The sequence below is a fragment of the Linepithema humile genome, chromosome 5, assembly GCF_040581485.1.
Source record: "Linepithema humile isolate Giens D197 chromosome 5, Lhum_UNIL_v1.0, whole genome shotgun sequence".
Lineage (NCBI taxonomy): Eukaryota > Metazoa > Arthropoda > Insecta > Hymenoptera > Formicidae > Linepithema > Linepithema humile.
The window spans coordinates 26,631,366-26,653,453 of record NC_090132.1 but is presented as its reverse complement, the minus strand read 5'-3'; the positions used below and the strand labels follow the sequence as shown (position 1 = coordinate 26,653,453).

The 22,088-nt window shown below is 34.8% G+C and overlaps 3 protein-coding genes across 10 annotated transcripts; 2 read left to right on the top strand and 1 right to left on the bottom strand.

Annotated features, from left to right (window-relative positions):
• Positions 1 to 111: 111 nt before the first annotated feature.
• On the top strand, positions 112 to 4,868 carry Ssl1 (general transcription factor IIH subunit 2 Ssl1). 3 transcript variants are annotated; one of them, XR_010890216.1, is made up of 9 exons: positions 112 to 506; positions 591 to 674; positions 813 to 1,014; positions 1,088 to 1,216; positions 1,298 to 1,471; positions 1,540 to 1,796; positions 1,886 to 2,135; positions 2,582 to 4,570; positions 4,782 to 4,868. XR_010890216.1 is itself a non-coding variant. In XM_012359139.2 (9 exons), the coding sequence occupies exons 3-9, from the start codon at positions 613 to 615 to the stop codon at positions 2,711 to 2,713; spliced, it is 1,206 nt and encodes a 401-aa protein (XP_012214562.2). In that variant the 5' UTR covers positions 112 to 361; positions 462 to 506; positions 591 to 612; the 3' UTR covers positions 2,714 to 3,588. The 3 variants fall into 3 exon arrangements, 1 of the variants encoding a protein (XP_012214562.2); XR_010890215.1 differs by having other exon boundaries at positions 4,657 to 4,868; XM_012359139.2 differs by lacking the exon at positions 4,782 to 4,868 and having other exon boundaries at positions 112 to 361; positions 462 to 506; positions 2,582 to 3,588.
• Positions 3,500 to 11,724, top strand: slif (slimfast). 5 transcript variants are annotated; one of them, XM_012359137.2, is made up of 12 exons: positions 4,429 to 4,570; positions 5,517 to 5,697; positions 7,058 to 7,313; positions 7,530 to 7,658; positions 7,742 to 8,002; positions 8,217 to 8,500; positions 8,592 to 8,829; positions 8,957 to 9,059; positions 9,138 to 9,292; positions 9,401 to 9,567; positions 9,734 to 9,775; positions 9,873 to 11,724. In XM_012359137.2, exons 3-11 carry the CDS (start codon positions 7,082 to 7,084, stop codon positions 9,770 to 9,772), a joined length of 1,608 nt encoding a protein of 535 aa, XP_012214560.1. In that variant the 5' UTR covers positions 4,429 to 4,570; positions 5,517 to 5,697; positions 7,058 to 7,081; the 3' UTR covers positions 9,773 to 9,775; positions 9,873 to 11,724. The 5 variants fall into 5 exon arrangements, with proteins under 5 accessions (XP_067211169.1, XP_012214560.1, XP_012214554.1 ...); XM_012359131.2 differs by having other exon boundaries at positions 9,667 to 9,775; XM_012359133.2 differs by having other exon boundaries at positions 4,430 to 4,570; positions 5,593 to 5,697; positions 9,667 to 9,775.
• Pex23 (peroxin 23) lies at positions 10,363 to 21,535 on the bottom strand. Of its 2 annotated transcripts, XM_012359208.2 has the most exons (25): positions 18,351 to 21,535; positions 17,988 to 18,240; positions 17,688 to 17,870; positions 17,072 to 17,224; positions 16,898 to 16,990; positions 16,637 to 16,817; positions 16,343 to 16,566; positions 16,055 to 16,258; positions 15,799 to 15,977; positions 15,585 to 15,717; positions 15,254 to 15,480; positions 15,022 to 15,156; positions 14,794 to 14,950; positions 14,540 to 14,702; positions 14,370 to 14,473; positions 14,146 to 14,288; positions 13,691 to 14,039; positions 13,462 to 13,612; positions 13,121 to 13,320; positions 12,758 to 12,967; positions 12,584 to 12,685; positions 12,289 to 12,424; positions 12,032 to 12,223; positions 11,788 to 11,945; positions 10,363 to 11,424 (listed from the first exon to the last, which is right to left on the bottom strand). In XM_012359208.2, the coding sequence occupies exons 2-25, from the start codon at positions 18,210 to 18,212 to the stop codon at positions 11,374 to 11,376; spliced, it is 4,053 nt and encodes a 1,350-aa protein (XP_012214631.1). In that variant the 5' UTR covers positions 18,213 to 18,240; positions 18,351 to 21,535; the 3' UTR covers positions 10,363 to 11,373. The 2 variants fall into 2 exon arrangements, with proteins under 2 accessions (XP_012214631.1, XP_012214632.1); XM_012359209.2 differs by lacking the exons at positions 17,988 to 18,240; positions 18,351 to 21,535 and having other exon boundaries at positions 17,072 to 17,290; positions 17,688 to 17,826.
• Positions 21,536 to 22,088: the final 553 nt, after the last annotated feature.

Here is a 22,088-nt window from a genome sequence, read left to right as displayed (position 1 = left end):
CAGCCTATCTGAAGCATAGCTTTTGGCGGGAAACCCGTCGTCCCGCGACCCCACGTTCACGGTCATGAGAAAAAGTACGAATCTTGCTAAATAAATCACCGAGAAACTGTTCTGTATAGGTTGCTCCACAATGGTATGCACGTGCAAAATGTCTCCTACATCTAGTAATTTCGCGTGAGGCGTTAATTTTGAAAATAGGCATAGTAAGTGGCACCGAGGTGTGCACGAAGGAACGGTACCCTGAATAACAGGAGAATAGCGAGCTCAGTTCCTGCTGAGCTAGGAGCAAAGCCGGGTTGCATTGTTATTGGTTGTACGATGTTTAATGTGTACCTCCACATTTTAGATTAGGCCAGATTAGGTATCTCTTATATTCGCAAATACTGAATTGATTCATATAAATTTGCGTCTGTTTAACCTATCATTATTACTTTTTCCTTACTCGGTGTCGTTCTTCAAAGGCTCATGCTAATTGTGATATAAACAACGTTAACCTATTTTTTGAAGTAAGTTAATAAAGTATAAATGTATACATAAAATTATCCTGTTTTTTTTATCTTTTATCTTTGTGATAATATTTTTTGTCACAGAATTATTTTATCTCGATAAACAATGGCTGAGGAAGAATCTGAAGAGAAGGAATATCGCTGGGAGACTGGTTATGAAAAAACATGGTATGTTTATGGCTGAGTTGTACAAATTATCTTTGTGCTTGTGTTGATAGCAGTTTTTAATATTTAAATAATAATTAATATTTCTGTATGTTAATCTATATACAAGGACATAATGATAATAATATGTTTATACTTTAGGGAAGCAATTAAAGAAGATGATCATGGGTTATTGGAAGCATCTGTCGCAACTATCATTCATAATGCTAAAAGAAAACGGCAGTTGGACAGAAAACAGGGTGCTAGATTAGGAATGATGAGGCATCTTTATATTATCTTAGATGCTTCGGAGTCAATGTCCAATCAAGATTTAAAACCAACTCGATTTCTGTGTTCCCTAAAAGTATAAAAAAATATATATATTACTAATCTTATAATAAATATATATAATTTATTAAATATTTATTTGCCTTAAGCTTTTAGAGGATTTCATCGAAGAATTTTTCTATCAAAATCCTATAAGTCAGTTGGGTGTAATTATAACTAGAAATAAAAGAGCTGAAAAAATTAGTGACTTGGCTGGTAATGCAAAGAAGCACATCAAGGTAAATACTCATTATCTTATTTTTGTTGCCTTACTTTCATTGTGGATGTATTGTGGTAATATAACCATATTATATTTATAGGAATTAAGAGCATTACAACAAACTGCAATAACTGGCGAACCTTCTTTGCAAAATTCTGTGGAGTTAGCTATGAAGTCGTTAAAATTATTGCCTTCCCACGCTAGTAAAGAAATATTAATAGTTGTAGGTGCTCTTACTACTTGTGATCCTGGAGATATCAACGAAACAATACAGGTATATTTTATTTTATATGACAATTTTATTTTCTCTAAGAATTTTGCTTAATATTAACATTGTTTTAGAGTATGAAAGCAGATAGTATTAGATGTAGTGTGATAGGATTGGCTGCTGAGTTATATATCTGTAAACGAATGGCAAACAGAACTGGTGGTGAACACGGTGTTGTACTCGATGATAAGCATTATAAGGAGCAGTTAAATGTGCACATAGATCCTCCACCTGCCGCAACGCGACTGGATGCAGCTCTTGTCAAAATGGGATTTCCACATCATGCTTTACACTCTAACGCGTCAGACACATCTATGACAGTATGCATGTGGTAAGTCTCAATATACTTATTGAACAGTGTAGTTTATTATAATTTTGCTCTGAGAAATGTATATATTGTTTGTTTAATTAATATTACAGCCATGCAGAGAATTCTGATGAATCGGTTAAACTTATGAGTACCGGCTATCTTTGTCCCCAATGTCTTAGTAAACATTGTGAGCTACCTGTGGAATGTAGGGCATGTGGTCTTACTTTAGTATCCGCTCCGCATTTGGCAAGATCATATCATTATTTGTTTCCTGTCGAACCCTATAAAGAAATTGCATTTGAGGGCGATTATTTCTCCTGCTTTGGTTGCCAGAAAGCTTTTACTCAAAAGGACAAAAAGGTAAACTATCATTTATTTTGTATAAAATTATGAGAATGTTATTGATTCCAAAATATTTAATATGATAAAATAAAATAAACACTTTGGAACTTAGATAATAAAATGGAAAATTTATGATATATAACAGGTATTTTTCAAAGATATTTGCAAGATATTTGTATTTTAAATATAATTGAGAGTCATTATAGTTATAAATCGTAAAAACATTAACACTTTTGCGGCCGTTCACGTATTTTTACGTTTAAGTCAAGAGCCGGTCATGTATTTTTATATTCACTGTTTTTTGTATCAGTATTAGATCGTCTAATATGAAATGTCGGATTTTATATCAGTGCAATACAATAGAGCGGCTCCAAGCGTTGAACAAAGCCGAATGAATATACAACGGTCGCGAAGGTGTTAATATGTACTGACATTTTAAATAGCAAAAATATCTATTTTTTTAGGTATATACTTGTGGCAAATGTAACCAAACGTTTTGTTTGGACTGTGAAATATTTATCCATGAAATCTTGCACACATGTCCTGGCTGTGCAACAAATCCTGAAACGTACAAAAAGTCTGCGGATAGATCTTAAAATGATCTATTTGGTGTAGAATTTTAAATAATCACTGCCAAAGAGCAACAACAGAAATTATATCACTTAACATAATAATATGGTAATCACGGTATTAAAACTGGAATGCGGAACAAAACATTTAAAATGTTATTTTATTTTAAGCAATTAATAATGAAAGGTAAAATAGATCACAATTATTTATATCAATAGTATGATTTGAATGGAGACTATCTTATAAATATATATGTATGTTTATACATAAGGAAACTTATATAGATTTATATATTTATATATATGAATATTTGTAGTAAATAAAAAATAATGTATTCAAATTATCAAAAGCATTTTCTGTATATAACGCATGTGTGCTGATTTTAGCGATTTTAATAGCCACTTTAGATTTATGCGTGTGCTATGCAACAAGAAGGATAGAAAGGATCGCAAATATCGATTTAGCGTGATTAAGACGCCGTAAATGCATATATCTTGCGTAAGGGCGATGAAAAAAATGTACCTCAAACATGTTTTCATAACATTGTACACTCATGGAAAATGTTAATGTCCGAGTGTTTGACACGTGATTGGAACTTAACGGCGACAAGTGTAGCGCGGCGGCTCCTAACACAGCGTGAACGTCCTACTTCAATAATCTGGTGGGGAGCATTGAAGCATTTCCACCTAGGCAGGTGGAAAGTAAGCATCGTGAGATTACAGTGCGTTATTAATTTGCGATTGTACGCCGATTCAACCGGTTCTCGTTGATTACAGTTTACGCACCCACAATTTAAATCATATCATCCGTTTTATATCGATCAAGTTCTTAATTGCGTACGATACGCACTTCATCTAGTTTGTGCTGGTATTTCTGCTCCACATTACATCTTCAAAGTTAAGTAAGCTCTGTTCAATCAATTTAATCATATATATTATGACGTGTTAATTTATGCATATCAATCTATTTTATTAATTGCTTCCAATGGAAAGTGTGTGAAATCCTCAAGTTACTTTGTTCTTGTAATCATATATACGTAGAGAACAGTCTACAGAGTGTATAATAGGATGTAAACATTCCCCTGTCATACACGTGTGTTATATTTTGAAAATTATTCCTATTATTCTGCAAATGTTGAAAGTCAGTAGGACAAATATACTTATTAAAAGATATAATAAGAAAATATTTACATATTTACAAGGAATTCGAAGGTCACATAATACTTGCTGTATGTCAAATTGCGCGCTATTTTTCGATAAGATGTAAATTACAATTGCAAAGTGTATGTACATACTTCCCGTGTTCTAAAATTAAAACTGAAAAAAATTCAGACTCTTAAGATCGTTATTTGCAATAATATTTTTTTCTGTCATCCGCAATTTTGCGGCAAAAAAATGTTGTCTACATGCGATGGAATTCCAGTAATTATATTTTTTGCAATAAATAATATAGTATTATGAATAACTGTTGCAACTACATATCTGCATATGTGCATATTAATTTCAAGAAAGACATTGCATTGCATCAATCGATTGCATTTAACGTGATTCTAATGTATCATAAATAATCTCCGTTACTATCGCTATGTTAAATTTTTTCTGTTTTCTATTTTTATTGGGTATCAATGAACTGTTAAATTATTTATTTTTTTTCCAAATTCCAGTTATTTGTTATTTGATCAACAGGCACATCAATCATGGTTACAAAGATATCCGCCGCCATCCGATTAAATTAATACTGTTGTCTATCAAGCGACCTTCTATAGTTCGCACACATTACATAAAATTTTACATCATCTATTGGGATTTCTCAGAAACAACACACGTAGCGAGCGTAATCTATGGCATTTTTATAACATCCATATCAGATCGCGGCACTAACAGGTAACTTGTAAATAATTTTTTTATAATTTCCTTTCCTCACATTGGCTGAAAGAGAAGCACAAGCATATGTAATCGATTAATTGTAGCTTTGATGAATAAGAAATGATATGTTGTGAGATAATTAAGTAATTATCGACGCAAGTCCTTGATTACGAGCGATTTGAATGAATCGGAAATCCTCAAGTATATCCACGACAATTTTATCCTATAGACAGCTACTGCAATACAATTAAACTTGTTACGAGTTGAAAGTCAGCTTTATCGCATGCAAAATCGTCGACGAGTTAACAAAGCAATTTTTGCCGAACCGCACTTATTGTCAGTTTATCAACGACGATTAAATGACTCAAGGCTTGCTCAGATCGCGAACAGGAAAGTTACAAAAAGCTGCAAAGAGCTACAAAAACTCGGCGTAATAACTTCCGGAGAATGTTTGTTTGTATTTTATATAATTATATCGTCTATACAATTGTTACGATAATAAACCTTGATTGCTTCAATTTAAGAAGCGTGAGTTAATTGTGTGTGTGAGAACCTTAACGATTCTAGAGACTAGATTCTCTCTTCTTCAATATTAAATGAATATTGTGAGCAAGTTATTGTTAAGGAAAGTGTAACGTAAAAATGTACATTTTAATGATGACGCAACACCGCGAAATACTACGAAGTACGGGGACTGCCTTGATCCTTATTTCAAATCGCTATTTATTATCGAGGACTTTTCTCTTACGTGAAGGCAACGTGAATTGTGCAATATTTGCGTGCATTAAGAACAATTCAATTACATTCATTGATTTAGAAGTTGGTCTTCACAGATAAATTTAATAAAACAAAATTTTCCCTGCGGTATCAAGCCGAAAAATACACACAAAATTTGTAGATTATTTGCCATTATTTCTAACGACAGAATATACTTTTGTCTAAGTACAATCTAATTTACTTCTAGATGAATGTGAGCAATTATTGACATAAAACCAGTGCAAGAGACAGTTAATAAATATTTACTCTGTTAATTTAAACAGTTTGATTCAAGGCGAGAGCGTTTTATAAATATAACGGGAGCAAAAACCTCGTGCGGTATTTGATTTTATACTAGTATCGGCTGCGGGCTCAAGTTTTAATTAAAGGTCAGATATCATAAATTTATAATCTCATGTATTTCAAAATATTTTCAGTGTGAATGTCCGTAGTGCATAATACATACTGTAGTAAAAAAAGATATAAGCACGCGGTACTTTCATTGTACTCAAGATGTTACCAATCTTTTCAATTATCATCTTTTACCTTCACTATTACATTAAATTATTAACTACACATACATTATATGTGTATGTTTTTATGAAATCAGTTTTTTATTTATTTACAAATAGAATAAATATCGCAGATGTGCTAGTTTGTAGAAATATTTAAATCTTCTGCAGATAGTATTAATGTACATTTCTAACTATGTGATATTATTATTTTATACGGCTTTATAACGTAGGATATTAAGTGCGTTTACCTTTGATATCACTTTTACCTTTGATATCACTTTTACAATATCTACAGCATAAAGTCTGATAATGACTAAATCATCAAATGATTAAGAGATTGCATTTTACAGCATTTATGTTATAAAAAGATTTTCACGCATCGTAAAAAGGATTGTATCGTGTCTGTTGAAAGCACATGATAAATTAAACCGTTCAAGATAAACTTCCGTCGCGTAAATCTGATTTCTAGACGCGGATCATTATGTGGCATGTATGTGTATTTCTGCCGTTAATAACTTCAGTACCGTACTTAGTATGTTCAGTCCTTCCTGCACCGGTAGTCGCATGTATCTTTAAAAAAAAGTATTAAACTAAATATATGTACGAGCAAAAAATAGAGAACAGAATGTATAACGGAAAATAAGTGAACGGAGAGAAAGTGGCATCAAGGTCGACTGCCAATGACAGAAACATTTATCAGTAGTAGAATTCGCGCAGCTTAATTGCACGAAAATTGCCATTTTTTAAATACTTTCTAAGCTCGATGTTTTTCTATTTTTAATTTTCATGATTATTTAACATGCACTTAGATAAAACATAAGAATTATTATCGAAGAATGAGTTGTATATGAATTGTAACAAGCGGAAAGTCTTAACAGTTTTCTGTTATCGTTTTCTGCAAAACATTGCGAAGAAGAGAAATATTTTGTGCAAACTCGACATTATCTTTAACCGCGTTATTTTTTCCATTCATCTCTTTCGCCGTCGTGCTTCTTGAAAACAAATCGGTACAAATGTGTTTTGTAAGAATATCTGCTAAGAATTTCAAGTACCTTGAATGAAATGCGCTCATGCATATAATCTAAAATTTGTATGTATTTATTCTAAAAACGCGCATAAATTAATCTCTTATCTTTTAAATTATGTATTATTGACTTATTAATCTGCGCGTTATTATGCATATGTAGTAATTTACGCGCGATCATCCAATTAATATGTGAAATTATTTACGCAGGTGTGAAAGAGGAATCGAGTCGGTATGACTAGTCGACTGTGGAAAGCCTTGTCGCGAAGGCGCGTAGAGGACAATGAAGAGGTAAAAGACGAACAATTGGCGCGGGTCCTTGGTTTATTCGATTTGACTGCACTCGGCGTTGGCGCGACTCTCGGCTTGGGCGTCTATGTCCTTGCTGGCAGCGTAGCCAAAGAGACTGCCGGGCCCGCCGTTTGCATCTCTTTCCTCATTGCCGCCATTGCATCCGCTTTCGCGGGTAAAATATCTTGCAATTTGCAAAGTCGATCTCTTGCACAGCGTCTTAAAATTCTCGCTGACAATTATTAACAATTCATAAATGTGAAAAATGTTGAGAGCTTCCATCTTGCGTGACGCGTTATGTCATTCGCTGACTCACGCGACGAAATTTAAGGTTCAGACGAATAAAATCTAACGAGATATATCTCCAACATATTTATTTGTTATGTCGCAGGTATGTGCTACGCGGAATTCGCATCGAGAGTGCCGAAGGCCGGTTCGGCTTACATTTATAGCTACGTAACAGTAGGCGAGTTCATCGCCTTCGTGATAGGGTGGAATTTAATTCTAGAATACGTAATTGGTGAGTGTGCGAGCGGAAAACGTGGAAAGGCGAGTTACGTTTACGCATAATTTACGTATTTGTCACGGGACGACTTTTTGCAGGTACGGCTAGCGTTGCTCGTGGACTTAGTAATTATATCGACGCACTGATAGGAAATACTATGAGTAACACTATGCGCTCAATTATGCCTATAGATATTTCCTTCCTATCAGAATATCCTGATTTTTTCGCCTTTGCAATGGTCATGCTGCTGGTGGCGTTACTGTGCGTAGGAGTGAGAGAATCGTCGATCTTGAACAATATATTCACCGTTATAAACTTGATAACGATTACGATCGTCATTATTGCAGGATCCATAAAAGGTAAGCATGTAATTTGCTTATGACCAGACTTCGACTGTTACTATTCGATGAAACATTCTTCCAGACAATTAGCAGTTCCAATTAAAAAAAAAAAAAAAAATTTCGTGAAAAATGGTATGAAATTGTGTTTGAACAATTTTTCTTTTTTTAAGCTTGTTGTTTAAGTCTCGGCTTCGGGGATATAACTCGATTGTGTCATTAATAATACTTCCAGCGGATCCTTCAAACTGGTCAATTGCACCCGAGGATATCCCGAGCACCGTGAAGAACGCGGGAACGGGCGGATTCATGCCGTTCGGTATCGGCGGAGTGATGGTCGGCGCGGCGAAATGCTTCTACGGATTCGTGGGTTTCGATGCCGTCGCTACCACCGGCGAGGAGGCGAAGAATCCTCGGCGTCACATTCCCTTAGCAATCATCCTGTCCTTGATTATCATATTCGCAGCATACTTCGGCATCTCTATGATTTTAACGATGGTATTGCCGTATTACGCGCAGGTACGATTCAACGCTAACGGCGGAACTGATAAAACATTTCACTTCTGCGCGTCCTCCAAATGCAGGACTTAAAACAAAAGCTTGTACTTAGAATGCGGACGCCCCGTTTCCATATGCGTTCGAGCAGATCGGATGGCCCGCGATCAAATGGCTCGTCAACGTAGGCGCGGTGTTCGCGCTGTGCACTAGTCTTCTGGGCGCAATGTTTCCGCTGCCGCGTATAATATACGCCATGGCTAGCGACGGCGTCATATTTAAGCCTCTCTCCAAAATACATCCGAAGACCATGACACCTGTATACGGCACGGTGCTCTCTGGTTTGCTTATCGGTTAGTGAAACTTTCGTTTCACCGTGCGGCTACTTGAGAAAGAGAAGCGCAAAGGGAGATGCAGATACGGAGCGCTCTCGAGTCGTGCACTTATCTAATAGCTTTGATAGAGATCGCTCTATTTCAGGTCTCATGACGCTCATCTTCAATCTGCAGCAATTGATCGACATGATGTCCATAGGAACTCTGCTCGCGTACACAATAGTGGCGATAAGCGTCTTAATATTAAGGTATCGGTTTCGCATACGAATAATGTCCCGAGTAGAATTAACAAATCGCTCGGATGTGCATGTAGATTTTTATTACAGATATCAAAATGAAGGGAACCTTCGTGACGCTATACCAATGATCGATTACCAACTTACACCTATAAACATACTTAGAGAGTTATTTAATTTGCATAATCAGAAGGTGCCGACGGAGCTTTCTAGCAAGATCGCAAACATAGGCATCAGTTGCCTCTGTGAGTCACGTAGATTAACATACTTACAAGAGTTATTTCTGACAGACGATATCTGTGTATTAAACTTTAGAAATGGTTGATAATCGGCGATGTTTAATTTTTTCACAGGTGTCATTATATGCATCATTACGTTTCTGATAAGTAATATGGGCACGGATCTGGTCGAGGGAAACGTGGTGGTGTGTGTGATATTAGCTGTATTAGTGATCATTTTCTTTTTGAACCTAGCGGCTGTCGGTAGGCAGCCGGTGCACAAGACCGAAGTGGCCTTTAAGGTAAGAGAGCGCATACCGAGAATGCAGTTATTCCACCGTGCGTTATATTGTAAAGCGACTTGGCGATATATGATCTCAACACGTTTCTATAATGCGTAGGTGCCTCTCGTTCCGCTCATTCCATGTTTCAGTATTTTTATAAACGTATATTTAATGTTCCAACTAGATGTCTTTACTTGGATTAGATTCGCTACTTGGTTACTGATCGGTAAGTTTGCGTAAAAGGCGCACAGAGAACTAATGCAAATATAGAAGTTGATCCGAAGACTTGTTGAAGTATAAAAATTCTATTTTTTTACATGTAGGTTTCTGCATTTATGGTTTTTATGGATTTAGTCACAGTGAGCAAGGAAAAAGAGACAAAGCAGAAAATGAAAAGTTACAACAAATGTACGTGGAGAAATTTAGAATAGTGACAGCATTTTAAAAAGACTAACCGAATCGTAACTCTTTTATGAAAAACATTTTGCATGTGACAAAAGATGCATAGTCATGTGTATTTCATATTGAGAAGTATCTCTTAATCATAAATTTTATAATATAACATGCGTATAAACGTCGTGATTATTGCACGAATATAGAATTAAGTTAACGATACTAATTTTAAAAGTACAATTTTTTATTTCATCTATTCTTTTATGAATCTTGATTAAATTATTTCCTAACAAAACAGCAATCAACATTGCATATCATTTTTTAAAAATCTTTTTGTTATATATTTATATTTGAAAGAGATATGTTTGTATATACTGATGAATTAATAACAATATTGTAGCAGTAATAATAATAGCAGCGTTATATAAGAAAAGCATGTTTTATTGTGATATTTATTTATAAAATAATAATTTGTGCTTATATCGAAATAATAGAAAACAAAATACTTTGATAGAGAACAATTATGTTTCTAATACATTGGCAATATAAATGATTAGGTACTGGCTGTCTTAAGTACAGTCTTATTTTATAGTAATGTGTTATAATTCAATTGTCATATTTGCAACGTATTAAACATTAGCTATACAGTGTATAAAACAAGATTTATGATTTGTCATGAAAAGACATCACCAGTGTGAAGTGTCTTTACGCGACGACATCGAGCACATTGATTATAATACTTATACAAACTTTTTAGGTCTTAAAAATGAGTGAAAATAATTTAAAAACATTATATCTCGATTTGTTGTCGCTGGAATGTCTATATCACAAAATAGTATTTTAATTTCACTGCACTTGTATGCATACATATATATATATATATATATATATATATAAGCATTGTTTGTGCTATTTTATAATACTAGTCGTAGATGTTGTTATATTTATTTGATTGCTATTTTTCGCGTTCTGGAGGAACTAGAAAAATAACAAAATATTTGTATAATGATATATACGTTATATTGTGTAAGCAGAAGTCAAGTCTCACTATTTGCAATCCCCTACATTCTTAAGTTAAGAATAAATTATCGTGACTAACGAGTTAAAAATAGGATTCAATTATATCTTGACGCAAATAAAAATTTAAAAAGTGATAATTTAAATACTATATAAGTGACTTGACTATCGTAGAAATTACTTAACTTTATCTCAACTCCTTCAATTAATACTCAGAACTTTTTAATGTTTTAAGTAATGTTTTTGTTCTGCCATTGATCAAAGATTAGTGATATGCAGTATAAACCGCATAGACGCGTTTATGTTCGTGTGTGTGAGTATGTCTGTGTACAGAATATTATATTTTACAAGATCACAAAAATTGTTAATTACTTTATATTATCGTAACGGAATCTAAAGTTATTGTAGTAGAGATCATTTTGTCTTATTTACAAGCCCACCAAGACTTATGTTTTGCCAGTTTGCCTGTTAAGAATATAAATCCAAATTTTATTTCTCATAAATATATGAATTATAAATATCAGGGCTGCCGATTGTTCTGGATTTTTAGTAGACCAATTATATTCATGTGACGATTACATATACTTTAAATAAGACAGGTGATATTAGAGATAAGTAACACGGCGCATTGCTTGATTGTTCGTTACGGAATCCAGCTTTAGATATTATTTGTCGATATTTTAATATTAAAAAAGTATTTCCAATAAAAGTGTATCTATATTGTGCGTATTAAAAGATAATTCTACTTTCTCCTTGATCTCATAATTCATGTTTCATCTTCTAAAATCTATCAGCCCTGAACTACTCTGAATTTTTACTTATACTCACCCCTATGCCGGTCACCCATCCGGTTCCAGCTGTATTTTCACCAGTGATACCAATTCTTCGACAGATAATGCCGGCACCTGAAGTCGCCCAGACCTGTCCCTGCTCCCTCGAAACGGAAACGTATCGGAATCCTTGCTTAGTATTTGCCACCGACACGTCTACAATTTTTAACATTCTTATTTAATTTTCAGAAATAATAATAATAATGCAACAGAGTTAAGAGAAAGAGAAAAGTATCCAATACCTATATGAATAGGATCGTTCGGCATGGCGGGTAACGTTTGCCAGTGCGTTCCTTCGGGGAAAACATTCGATTGTATCTCTCGGCGCACCGACAGTCTACCTAATGTATCCAAAGCCCACACTACATCGTGTCCCACAGAAATCTGCTTCAAGTGAGCTCCTGATGGCGGCTCGACGTTCTGCCATTGTACACCTAAATTGTCGACGATTATCTTAACTGCTATGGTTTCGTGAGGATACTTCGAAAAAGTCTCATACCAGTTGGTTTTGTAGCGCTGATTCCTAGTCTCCAGCAGGAAGAACCATTCTTTCCAACGGCCCAGACTTGTCCGTACGGGCCGCACGATATACCAATTAAAGGCTGATCACTTGGTATGTGCTCCCATGACACTCCCTATTGTATAAAATATATATTACATATTTTAGAATTATTGAAACAGAAAATAGCTGACAATTACTGTGCGTTGATTTTAATTAACAAAAATCCGATATTGTGTGCGCGAATTTATATTCTATCGCACAAGAATTTTAGAAATAAGAATTCAAATAATACCATTGGACAAGATTCCGAAACGCCTCGTCTGAATAACGCTTCACCATTTGCAGCGACTGCCCAGACATGAATGGGAGCATCTGTGCCAGGTTTTCCGCTCACCTAATTGTTTAACAAATAGCTAAAATACATTCTTTTCGAAAGATTCTAAAGAAATTGAGAAAAAAAACGTACGTATAAAGAGACATCAATGAGTTTGGTATTTCCCAGCTCTTGCCAAGGTCCGCTAGTTGTTAGTTGACACCTTCTAAACCACCGTCTTCTTCGTACGTAATCGGTGAACTGTTTCTTGCCGTGAAATTGCAACGGGAAGTCCATAGCGTACTGCCATCCATCTCTGTCGACGCCGCCAGGTGTGTGGAAGTCAACGATCCAGTCCGATACCTTTAAAATATCAGTATTCCTCAGTCCGCAGTCCAAGTATAAAAAAAAATTATAGCAATAAACGTTATCTGACAAATCATCTTTTCAGAAAATTCAATTAAATACAAGTCAATTCAGTTTCACGCATACAAAAACATGTTGATTACGACTTACCCAGTGCCAATGCATCGACAACAACTTTGTATGCTCTCGTGTGCGTTTCCGCCGCCCAGTTGCATCGCTCCACATATAACGATCTGTTGGAAGACCATGCGCGGTATATCCAGTCACCGGATTCCAACGTTGATTCTCGTAAACGTAATAATTGTGAGTGTCCACCATTGTATTTATTCCGGTATTACTAGTTTCCAGGCCTGTGTAATTTTTTCCATTAGCAACTTGATAGCCAAGAGATGGATTAGCCTCGATATAAATAATATTCTGATCGATGTTAAATTAACTGTTCCTTCTTTTTGCAAAACTAAAATCTTTCATTGGAAAAACTGATGGTATACCTTTGAGAAAGGCGCTTCCCCAACCACCTGTGTATACCCAAGCGGTGCTATCGTAGCCAATGCCCCAAGTAACTCCCACGGAACATGTCTCAAGTTTCTTCAGATGTCCGCCGATTTGTCTCCAAAACATCGTGCTAGGCTCAATAATTACCTGTGCAGCAGTAAAATGTTAATTAACTGGCGATAGCGCATGCATAATGGGAAACCGTCATAATAAAATTCGACTTACAGACGTAGATTTATACGCAATGCTGCATAAAGTCAACAATCCCTTGATACGCAAATGTGTAATACTTTGCGGAGGTATTCGATGACTATAAAAAGTATATTCGTTATCGTTAATATAAATTTTATAACCGCGTTCCTCGCAAACGATATATAACGTGAAGTCACAGCCTGCCTTCAACGGGCTACCGCCATTTCTTTCCTCATCTCCCCACTGGCCGTTATGATATGTGTTCCGCACGATAATATTCTCCTTTAGTCTTGGATTAAAGTGCAAAGCTACGTCGTGACTCTCGGTCACAGTCTTCTGCTTCACGAATGTCGTGGTGTAACAGACAAGATTGAAAGCCAACCTGCAAAAACAGGCTGCAATTAACAAACTAGTATAATTAAAATCTTGCGGATCAAAACTCTTTACAAAATTGACCGAAGAGAGTCGTTAAAACTCATCTAATTTACCTGTCAGCATCGTCATGGATGCATACGCTAATTTTTAGAGTGCTACCACAACCGAAGCCGTTTTGTAAAATGCTTTCGAATGGCACAGCTTTGCCAGCAACGTCCATTTCTTGAACGTAGCCGTTCTCGGACAATTGACATTCCTGAAAATAATGATGTAATTAGAATAACGAAGAATAACTTCTTCGTAATTGATTATAATTCGTAATAAACACATTTTTCACCTCGGCGATTACAGGATCGAATACATATACGTCGCCTAATGCGGTTGTAGTCCAAATGGAATTTGGACCAGGCCTACCATATACATTATTCATCTGGCAAGATACTGAAAGACAGTTTTATATATAGCATTCATTGTTACGTAATTTGTATTTGGCAATCACGTCCTTACCTGAAGTTAAATGCGCTAACCAGTCTTCCATTTCCGTATCGCTCGCGAACTGTAATCTAATTACTTTTGTACGACGTAATTTAGGGGTGTGAATCGCTATCCTTGGATTGCCTGGCTCACTGCAGCAAACGACACACGTGATTTCCGAGATTGGAAATTGTATCTGCAATATCATCATTTAAGTGAAAATTATGTCGACCGTCGAGCATTGCGAATCATGAATGTAAAAATTCCAGCTTTCACAATCAACGTACTATGCTTGTTACGCCGTCGGAATTCAAAATGATTAAAGTTCCAGAATCTAACGATCCAGTATCGCTGCTTATCCATTCCAGTTCAATTTTGCAATCCTCATATAAATTACCGTTCTTAATTTTACATTTAGCGTCGCCAGTCTTCACCCAAGATGATCTATAAGAATATGCGAAGTAAGAATCACTTCATGATCGTATATTCCATCAAGATCGGTATCTTTCACTTACTTTTCAACTGCTTTTTCGTATTCTGTTGAAGAATCAAATGGCATCTTCTTTAATCTTGATTTTAATTCGTCTAAAATGTACACTCTCCACGATTCTCCGGTCTCTCCTTGTACTATACCATTGCCATCTAAAATCCTATTCAATCGAAATAATTATGGATTCGTAAGTCACAATTTTTTTAATTCAATTATTAAATTTCGAGAGCTTCATCGGTTAAAATTGTGAGTCGTACCATTTTGGCGGATTTGTTGGATCAACAAAGCACGCTCCAGCCTCCACTTTGTACCATAACACATCACACTCGGCCCAATATATTATCTCGGCGCTTTCGTCTTCGCCGTACACTCCGGAATCTCCAGTTAAATCCGGATCAAATACACTTCCGTCGCTTTCCGGATGTGCTTCGACGCCTACCATAGATCCGACAGAGTGAACCGGACTCCAAGCAGCAGGATTAATCTATTAAAACAGATTTATCATAATATTAAATCATTGAGATTCTAAAAGACATTTTTTTTTAATTACACGTATACGTTTTTAATTAATTTTAAAAACATTTCAACCTTAACAGTACTGCCCATTCCTTTTCCCAAGACGACGATGGATTCTCCACTTTTCGTTAAAGATTCGTTAGATATAGTTATACTAGCGACACTCGCTTCATTCAAATCATTTATGTCTACGGAATTTGCAGATCTGTGACGCAGAAAGATGATAATTACATTAAAATCTCATTGCGTTGTTATTATATGCCATTATAAATTATTGAACTTTTACCTCTTTCTTTCTTCATTTAAATATATATCTTGAAAAGATGTTTGTTGCATATTTTTTGCAGATATACCGTCACCGGTACGTTGCCACAATTTTAAAGAAGTGGGCGTTGGCGCCGAACGTGATTGCTCCTCCCATTCTCTAATTAACGCTGTTCCTTCGCTAGTGCTATGAGGGCGACTCTGTAAAGATAGTTTGAAATTAATTAGTACGTCGTTAAGTTACTATTTTATTGTGTGTTAAATATCGATGCTTTTACCAAAGAACTCCAGCTCTGATGCCGTTGCTGTTGCGGCGTGCCACAAGTGCTGTGCCTGTTGCTGGACGATAAACTAGCGTTGCTGCTCGCTCTACTCAGTTGAAGCGGTGCGTTTATCAATTTCCATCGTTTTCCCGTCAATTCGGAACGCGTGATGCCCGTGCGATAGTACAGACACCGATCATCGTAGCCAATAGCCCAAACCTTTAAAGATATAATAAGTAGCAATATAAAAATATTCAGTATAAAATTTTCTCTGCCATATAAATTAAGAATTCGCGTCATTACTTGATCGTTTGGAGCAACAGACACTAGTGCCATTTTGCTCAGCATCTCAACCCAACCGGTTCCGGTGGCCAGTTGCTCACAAACGCCGCTGATTTCGCCTTGCACGCCCTTTCGAAACCACACTCCAGCATCGTGCGTTACAGCCCACACGGCGTCAGTGCCTACGCTGACTTGCACCAATCTCAAGTCTTTTTGCGGTGGGTCCACTTCCGACCAATCGTCACCTTTAATACGATGTATAATTATCAGTGTGCTGCTGACGTAATGGCAATATGTGCAGACGTATTTACTTACCCATTGGATTGTCTCTCGTTACACCCGTGCGAACCAATGCTTTGCCCGACTGAAGTGCAGCCCAAACAAGACCAGTCACTCCAACGCTAATTTGAGACACTTCATGACCGTTCGCCAGCTTGATAGAACTCCATCTTTGTCCTTCCGGACAAGTTGTACTCGTTCCGACGCGAAACATCACCTAAATAGTTACAAGTGATTACTCTGATATCTTCAAAACGCTTGAAACAATTGAATTATATGTATGCTTGAAAATTATACCCTGCCGTGAGCAGTTACTGCCCAGACCACTAAATTTCCAGAGCTACTTCCAGGCATCTGATTTCCACCCACGGCTACATCGATAAAAGGCTCCTGCACACATACGCAATATACAATTTAGATGAATAACACAATTTGAAGCACACGTGGAAAGATTTGTAGTTATTTTATCACCTTAGTTGGATCTTTGTGCAGAGGTGCGATAGCACACCACGAATTCATAGCGCTGTATCTCCGATAACGAACCCACTTGCGCCTCCTCACACACGATTTCCACTGTTTTTTCGTAGTGTATGTGGCTGGAAAATCAATTGCATATGTCCATCCCTATTAAAACATCAGATTCTCTGTGATCATAAGATTCTCTTTCGTCGTGGGCAACTGATAACAAATCTATATGTAAACAAAACTTTATGAAAAACGCAACACTTGGCGAAGATGCAAAAAATATATTAAATATCTAATTTTATATAAATTGACGTTTTAAAACATCTGAGACCTGTATCCCCATGTCGCATTAAAAGTGCACAAGTTTGTATTAATCTTAAGCGGAATGATATGCGATTGTAAAGAAAAATATTTTCAAAACTACAAATTATCTTTGAATTGCATTTAGATTGGTTTTTACAAGCCCATTGAAAACTACTCTTAATTTAAAAAATAAAGCATAGTTACATGCATGTTTATTCTGTACGTGTTAAGCATATAAAATTTTAGAATAAAAGTATCGTATAGAAAAGTAGAAATGTGATGTGTCGAAGCAGATTGATATTAGAGGAAACATATTTACATCATGATCCAACGGTTGGCCATCTAATGTTGTTTCTATTTGCCAATCACCTTCCCATTGCCATGCCATCGAGGGTAATTTCACTTTATCCCTGCTACGATCAACTGTACCATCTTGATTAGAAAAATTGTATCTATCAGTTGGAAGCAATCTTCCAGAGAATCCTTCCAAAGGCAGCCATCGCTAAAATTTATCTCATCAACATTATTCATTGTATTATTATATTTATTTAGATTTGCAGTTGTATTTATTTGGAGTAATTTGTCTTCAAAACAATTGCAGATAATGAAATACACATACCTCATTTTCATAAGTTTCTTCTTTAATCCTGATTGGTACATCTAAGCCGTGCACATGAACATACACTTGCCGATCACCACCAATAGCCCACATAAAGTGCGGTACAGCTGACAACTGCTTGAATTCAAGCCCCAGATACATAAATTCACGCCACATGTTCCCAGACGTCGACAGTCCAAATACACGCCCTTCATTGTTAATGGCATATAAATACGAGCTTGGCATTTTAGATTCAATAATTCAATAAATTTATCTGTAATCAAAAATTCTGTCACGATCTGCGTTTTTAAATTATAAACTCGATTCTTGTTACACGAAGTGATTTTGTGAAATGTAATATACTTAATATTGCAAGATACATACCAGTAGTTTCTGCTTGACAACAGCTGTTTTATAATATTATGTCAACCATTACATAAAAAAAAAATATAGCTTTGTCATAAATTTATATACGTCGATATCCGATAAGATGTGAATCATTCTTCATAAACTATTGTTATCTCCTTTCATATTATAGTATTTTCTCTTAAATGTCAAAAGTATATTTTATCCTAATATTTTCTATCCATAAATTCTGTATAGTATAATTATATATAATTAAAAATTGGAAAATATCATTTGTAAAACTTTAATGAAGAAGATTATAAAGTCAATATTAGATATTCGATAGAATAAAATTTCTTAAATTGACACTTAGCAGGTAGATGTCAAACGAAGACTAAAGTATATAGACCGGAAACTGCGTAGACAAACTTAACATGCGATGCATACGTCATCTGGTGATAAAGATTAGCCTTACTCGATATTCAATCAATGAATGCCATGAAACCATACACTTGAAAAATTGTGAAAACTGGCCACAAAACATATATTTTAACAAATGTTTTATACCTGTTTGTACTTATATAAAAAGCAATGATAAACAGATGTTCAATTAAATATAGTAAATTAAAAGAGAAGTAAATATTCTGTTTTTTTTTTTTACTTTTTCTTCTTAAAGCTTCTCCTCAAATGTTGAAAAACCTTCAATTGTGTTGAAGGGTAATTTTATGTTTCCAATAAAATCGATGCCATCTATCGATATCGGTGTACATTTTCATAATTACTGCATTAATTTGGATTTTCGCTGAAATTTCTAATTGACAAAATAGCGTAAGATGTGACCACATGATGTATGAAAAATATTGTCGGACGATGATTTTCATACACCTTGTAGTCACATCTTTTATTGGTGCTTATTACAATAGCTTGAAAGGTAATTTTCTTAATTATCAAAGAAATAAATAGTCTGTTCTTAAAAGTTTATGCATTATTTATACATATGCAGAGTCTAAATCTTATTAAATAATCTGGAGGACAACAATCACAGCTAGGTGTTGACTCACAAAAATCAGCCGAAATGTGCAGATTATGCCGAGCTCTGATATAAATTATAGATATTAAATGATTCTTATAGTATTCTAAAGTAAAATTCTATAGAATTGATAGCACATTATTATATAATTTTGAAGCATCAAACGTCAGTGTAGCTTGAGCAAATTACAAATTAAAAAAGTAAATCAAATTTTATTTCCACAAAAACATTAAATTGGAGAGTTTAAAAAATCCTTAATATTATTATCCTTCATATATAATTACCGTACATATTAGTTCTTCTTTGGCAGTAAAAAGAAAAACGTTGAGCTATTCTTCAAATGAAGAGTAGTAATAAAAAAAAAAATAATCGCGAGCTTGTTAAAAGAAAAGGGAATCAATTCGCTGGGAAGAAAATTATATTTGTTGTTAGTCTTTAATTTTATATCGCAACGTTACTTTAGTTTCTATTTCTTCCTTTTTGCAGCAGGCAGTATTATATAACATTACCGTTTACATCGTGCATATAGACAAGTGTTTCGTGTTTGCACTCGAAAAACAGTCTGTATATTCCGATATTAATTTACGAGTTATATTACTAATTCGACAGATATCGCAAAAATATTAAATACGCTACTTCTCGCGTCTCGTAGTGAAGGTTCAAATCAATGCAATTCTGCGCAGTTTGGCAAATTTTATTGTCATACCTTAACTATGTCAAAATACTCTGTGTTGTAGCACACTTGAGATAGTATATACTTATAGAAAAAAAGTTATGTACCATCTCTTGGCATTGCAGTAACACAGAATGTAAAGAAATTTGCTTGCAAACTTAAACTGCATGGGAAATTATTGAGTGCACAGTTTTATCGTATGACCATTTTCATGAAAAAAAAAAACAAAAGAGAAAAAGAGAAAGAGAAAAAGAAAGAGAAAGAGAGAGAGAAAGCGATAAAAAAAATTATTGCAAATTCGTTCGAAACATCAGCCTTTAAACGAAGTTAAAAAAGGCAAAATGTTTCAAACAATTCTCATCTATCGTGCCTTCGTCTCTCGAAATAATTTGCATATTATAATGCAAAAGATATCATAGCCAAAAGTTAGCGCAATGTATTATCTCTATTATCTTAAGACAATTCATTATCTTCATTTCCAAGCTAAGTTGCTTATTTAAATAGTTGATTATTCCATATTCTTTTTCTATAAAACTAAACTAGATTATCGTAAACTTAACGTATGAACAAGGGATATAAAACTTGGATAAACAAGTACGTGTGCGCCGTTCTTGCCGCATGAAAGCGATTTCTCTAGCTAAACAATCTGCCCGTACAAACAATAATACTTGGCGGTACACAGCGTGACCATAAAGAGGAATAAATAAAACATATTTTATATATCTATTCGTAAGTGTAGCATAGTCTTATCTTTTTTTTTACATGTTATATGTATAGCTCATTAGTCTATGCGTATTATAATTTTAATTATCTGCCTATGTACGAGTGTGCGTGCGTGTTTGTGTATGTGTGTGTGTATGTGTAGCGTGTATTTATGAAAAATTATAAATATATAATTTTTATATATATATATATGTATGTATATATACAGAGTATCCCATTTGAAAGAATATACCTAGAAAACTTGAAAACGATAGGTTTTGCAAAAATATGGTTCAAACAAGTGTGTTTATTGAATCGTACAAATTTTACTTCGACTGTTTAAATAGAAAAATATAGCCTTTTCAAATAAATCAATCCTCGTCGTTCTGCGTATAAAATTATATTGAAATAAAGTGACAGGTGAATACGAGATATACTTATTCGGATATATTTTGAAATATACATAAAATACGCAATATCTCATAAAGTGTTCACTTTTCGACGATTTTACTTTTTATATGCAGAATTAGAAGAATAATCGAATGCTAATTTTATTCTTCGTTCATAAATGCGACATCTCTACATGTGCAACTGCATTTTTTTTTCTATATATACAACTATTTCTTTTTACACATATAAATTGATTTTGCTTAAAAAAAAAAAACTTACTATTTTCAAGTTATCTTAATTATGCTGTTTCAAATAGAACATCTATACATATAAAATATTACCTCACGTCACATTATAAGGCAAAAACGGCGCAGCGATCGGACTGAGAAGTGAATGTTACTATTTAACTAATAATGTAGAGCGCTCATGCGCTCGCTAATTTTTCATGCTCGATATCCAATATGCATTGTTTCTCAACACGCGAGAATATAAACGGTGTTTAATCTCTCTTAATGTACCATTCGTATTCATATAGGAACTGACAAATTCTTGGAAAATTATATAAAAAGATACAGTGTACAAGAGTGGAGCGTATTGTATTCCTATACATTCTTTACAAGTATGTCTCGCTTTGATGTACAAATCCTCTCGAAATGTACATGATGTGTGAGTCGACCTTATATTTATATAGAGTTAATTCAATGTATTCAATGCATAACAAAGTTACTGGCAATTTTGCATGACCAGAGAAAGCAAAAACTTTATGGGTGTTGTGGGTGTGTGAGTTATCAGCGTAAGACTGACCAGCGCACAGAATCCGAGTTTACAAATATACACGTATATATTATTTACGTTTTAAACTAGTATGTATGTCGAGAATGTTTGTAGGCTCTGTGCCAAGTGTTTGAGGTGCCTGTGAATTTGCTTGCGATAACTAACGGAATTTATCGCAACCTGCTATTATTTGTATCGGATCCTTCTT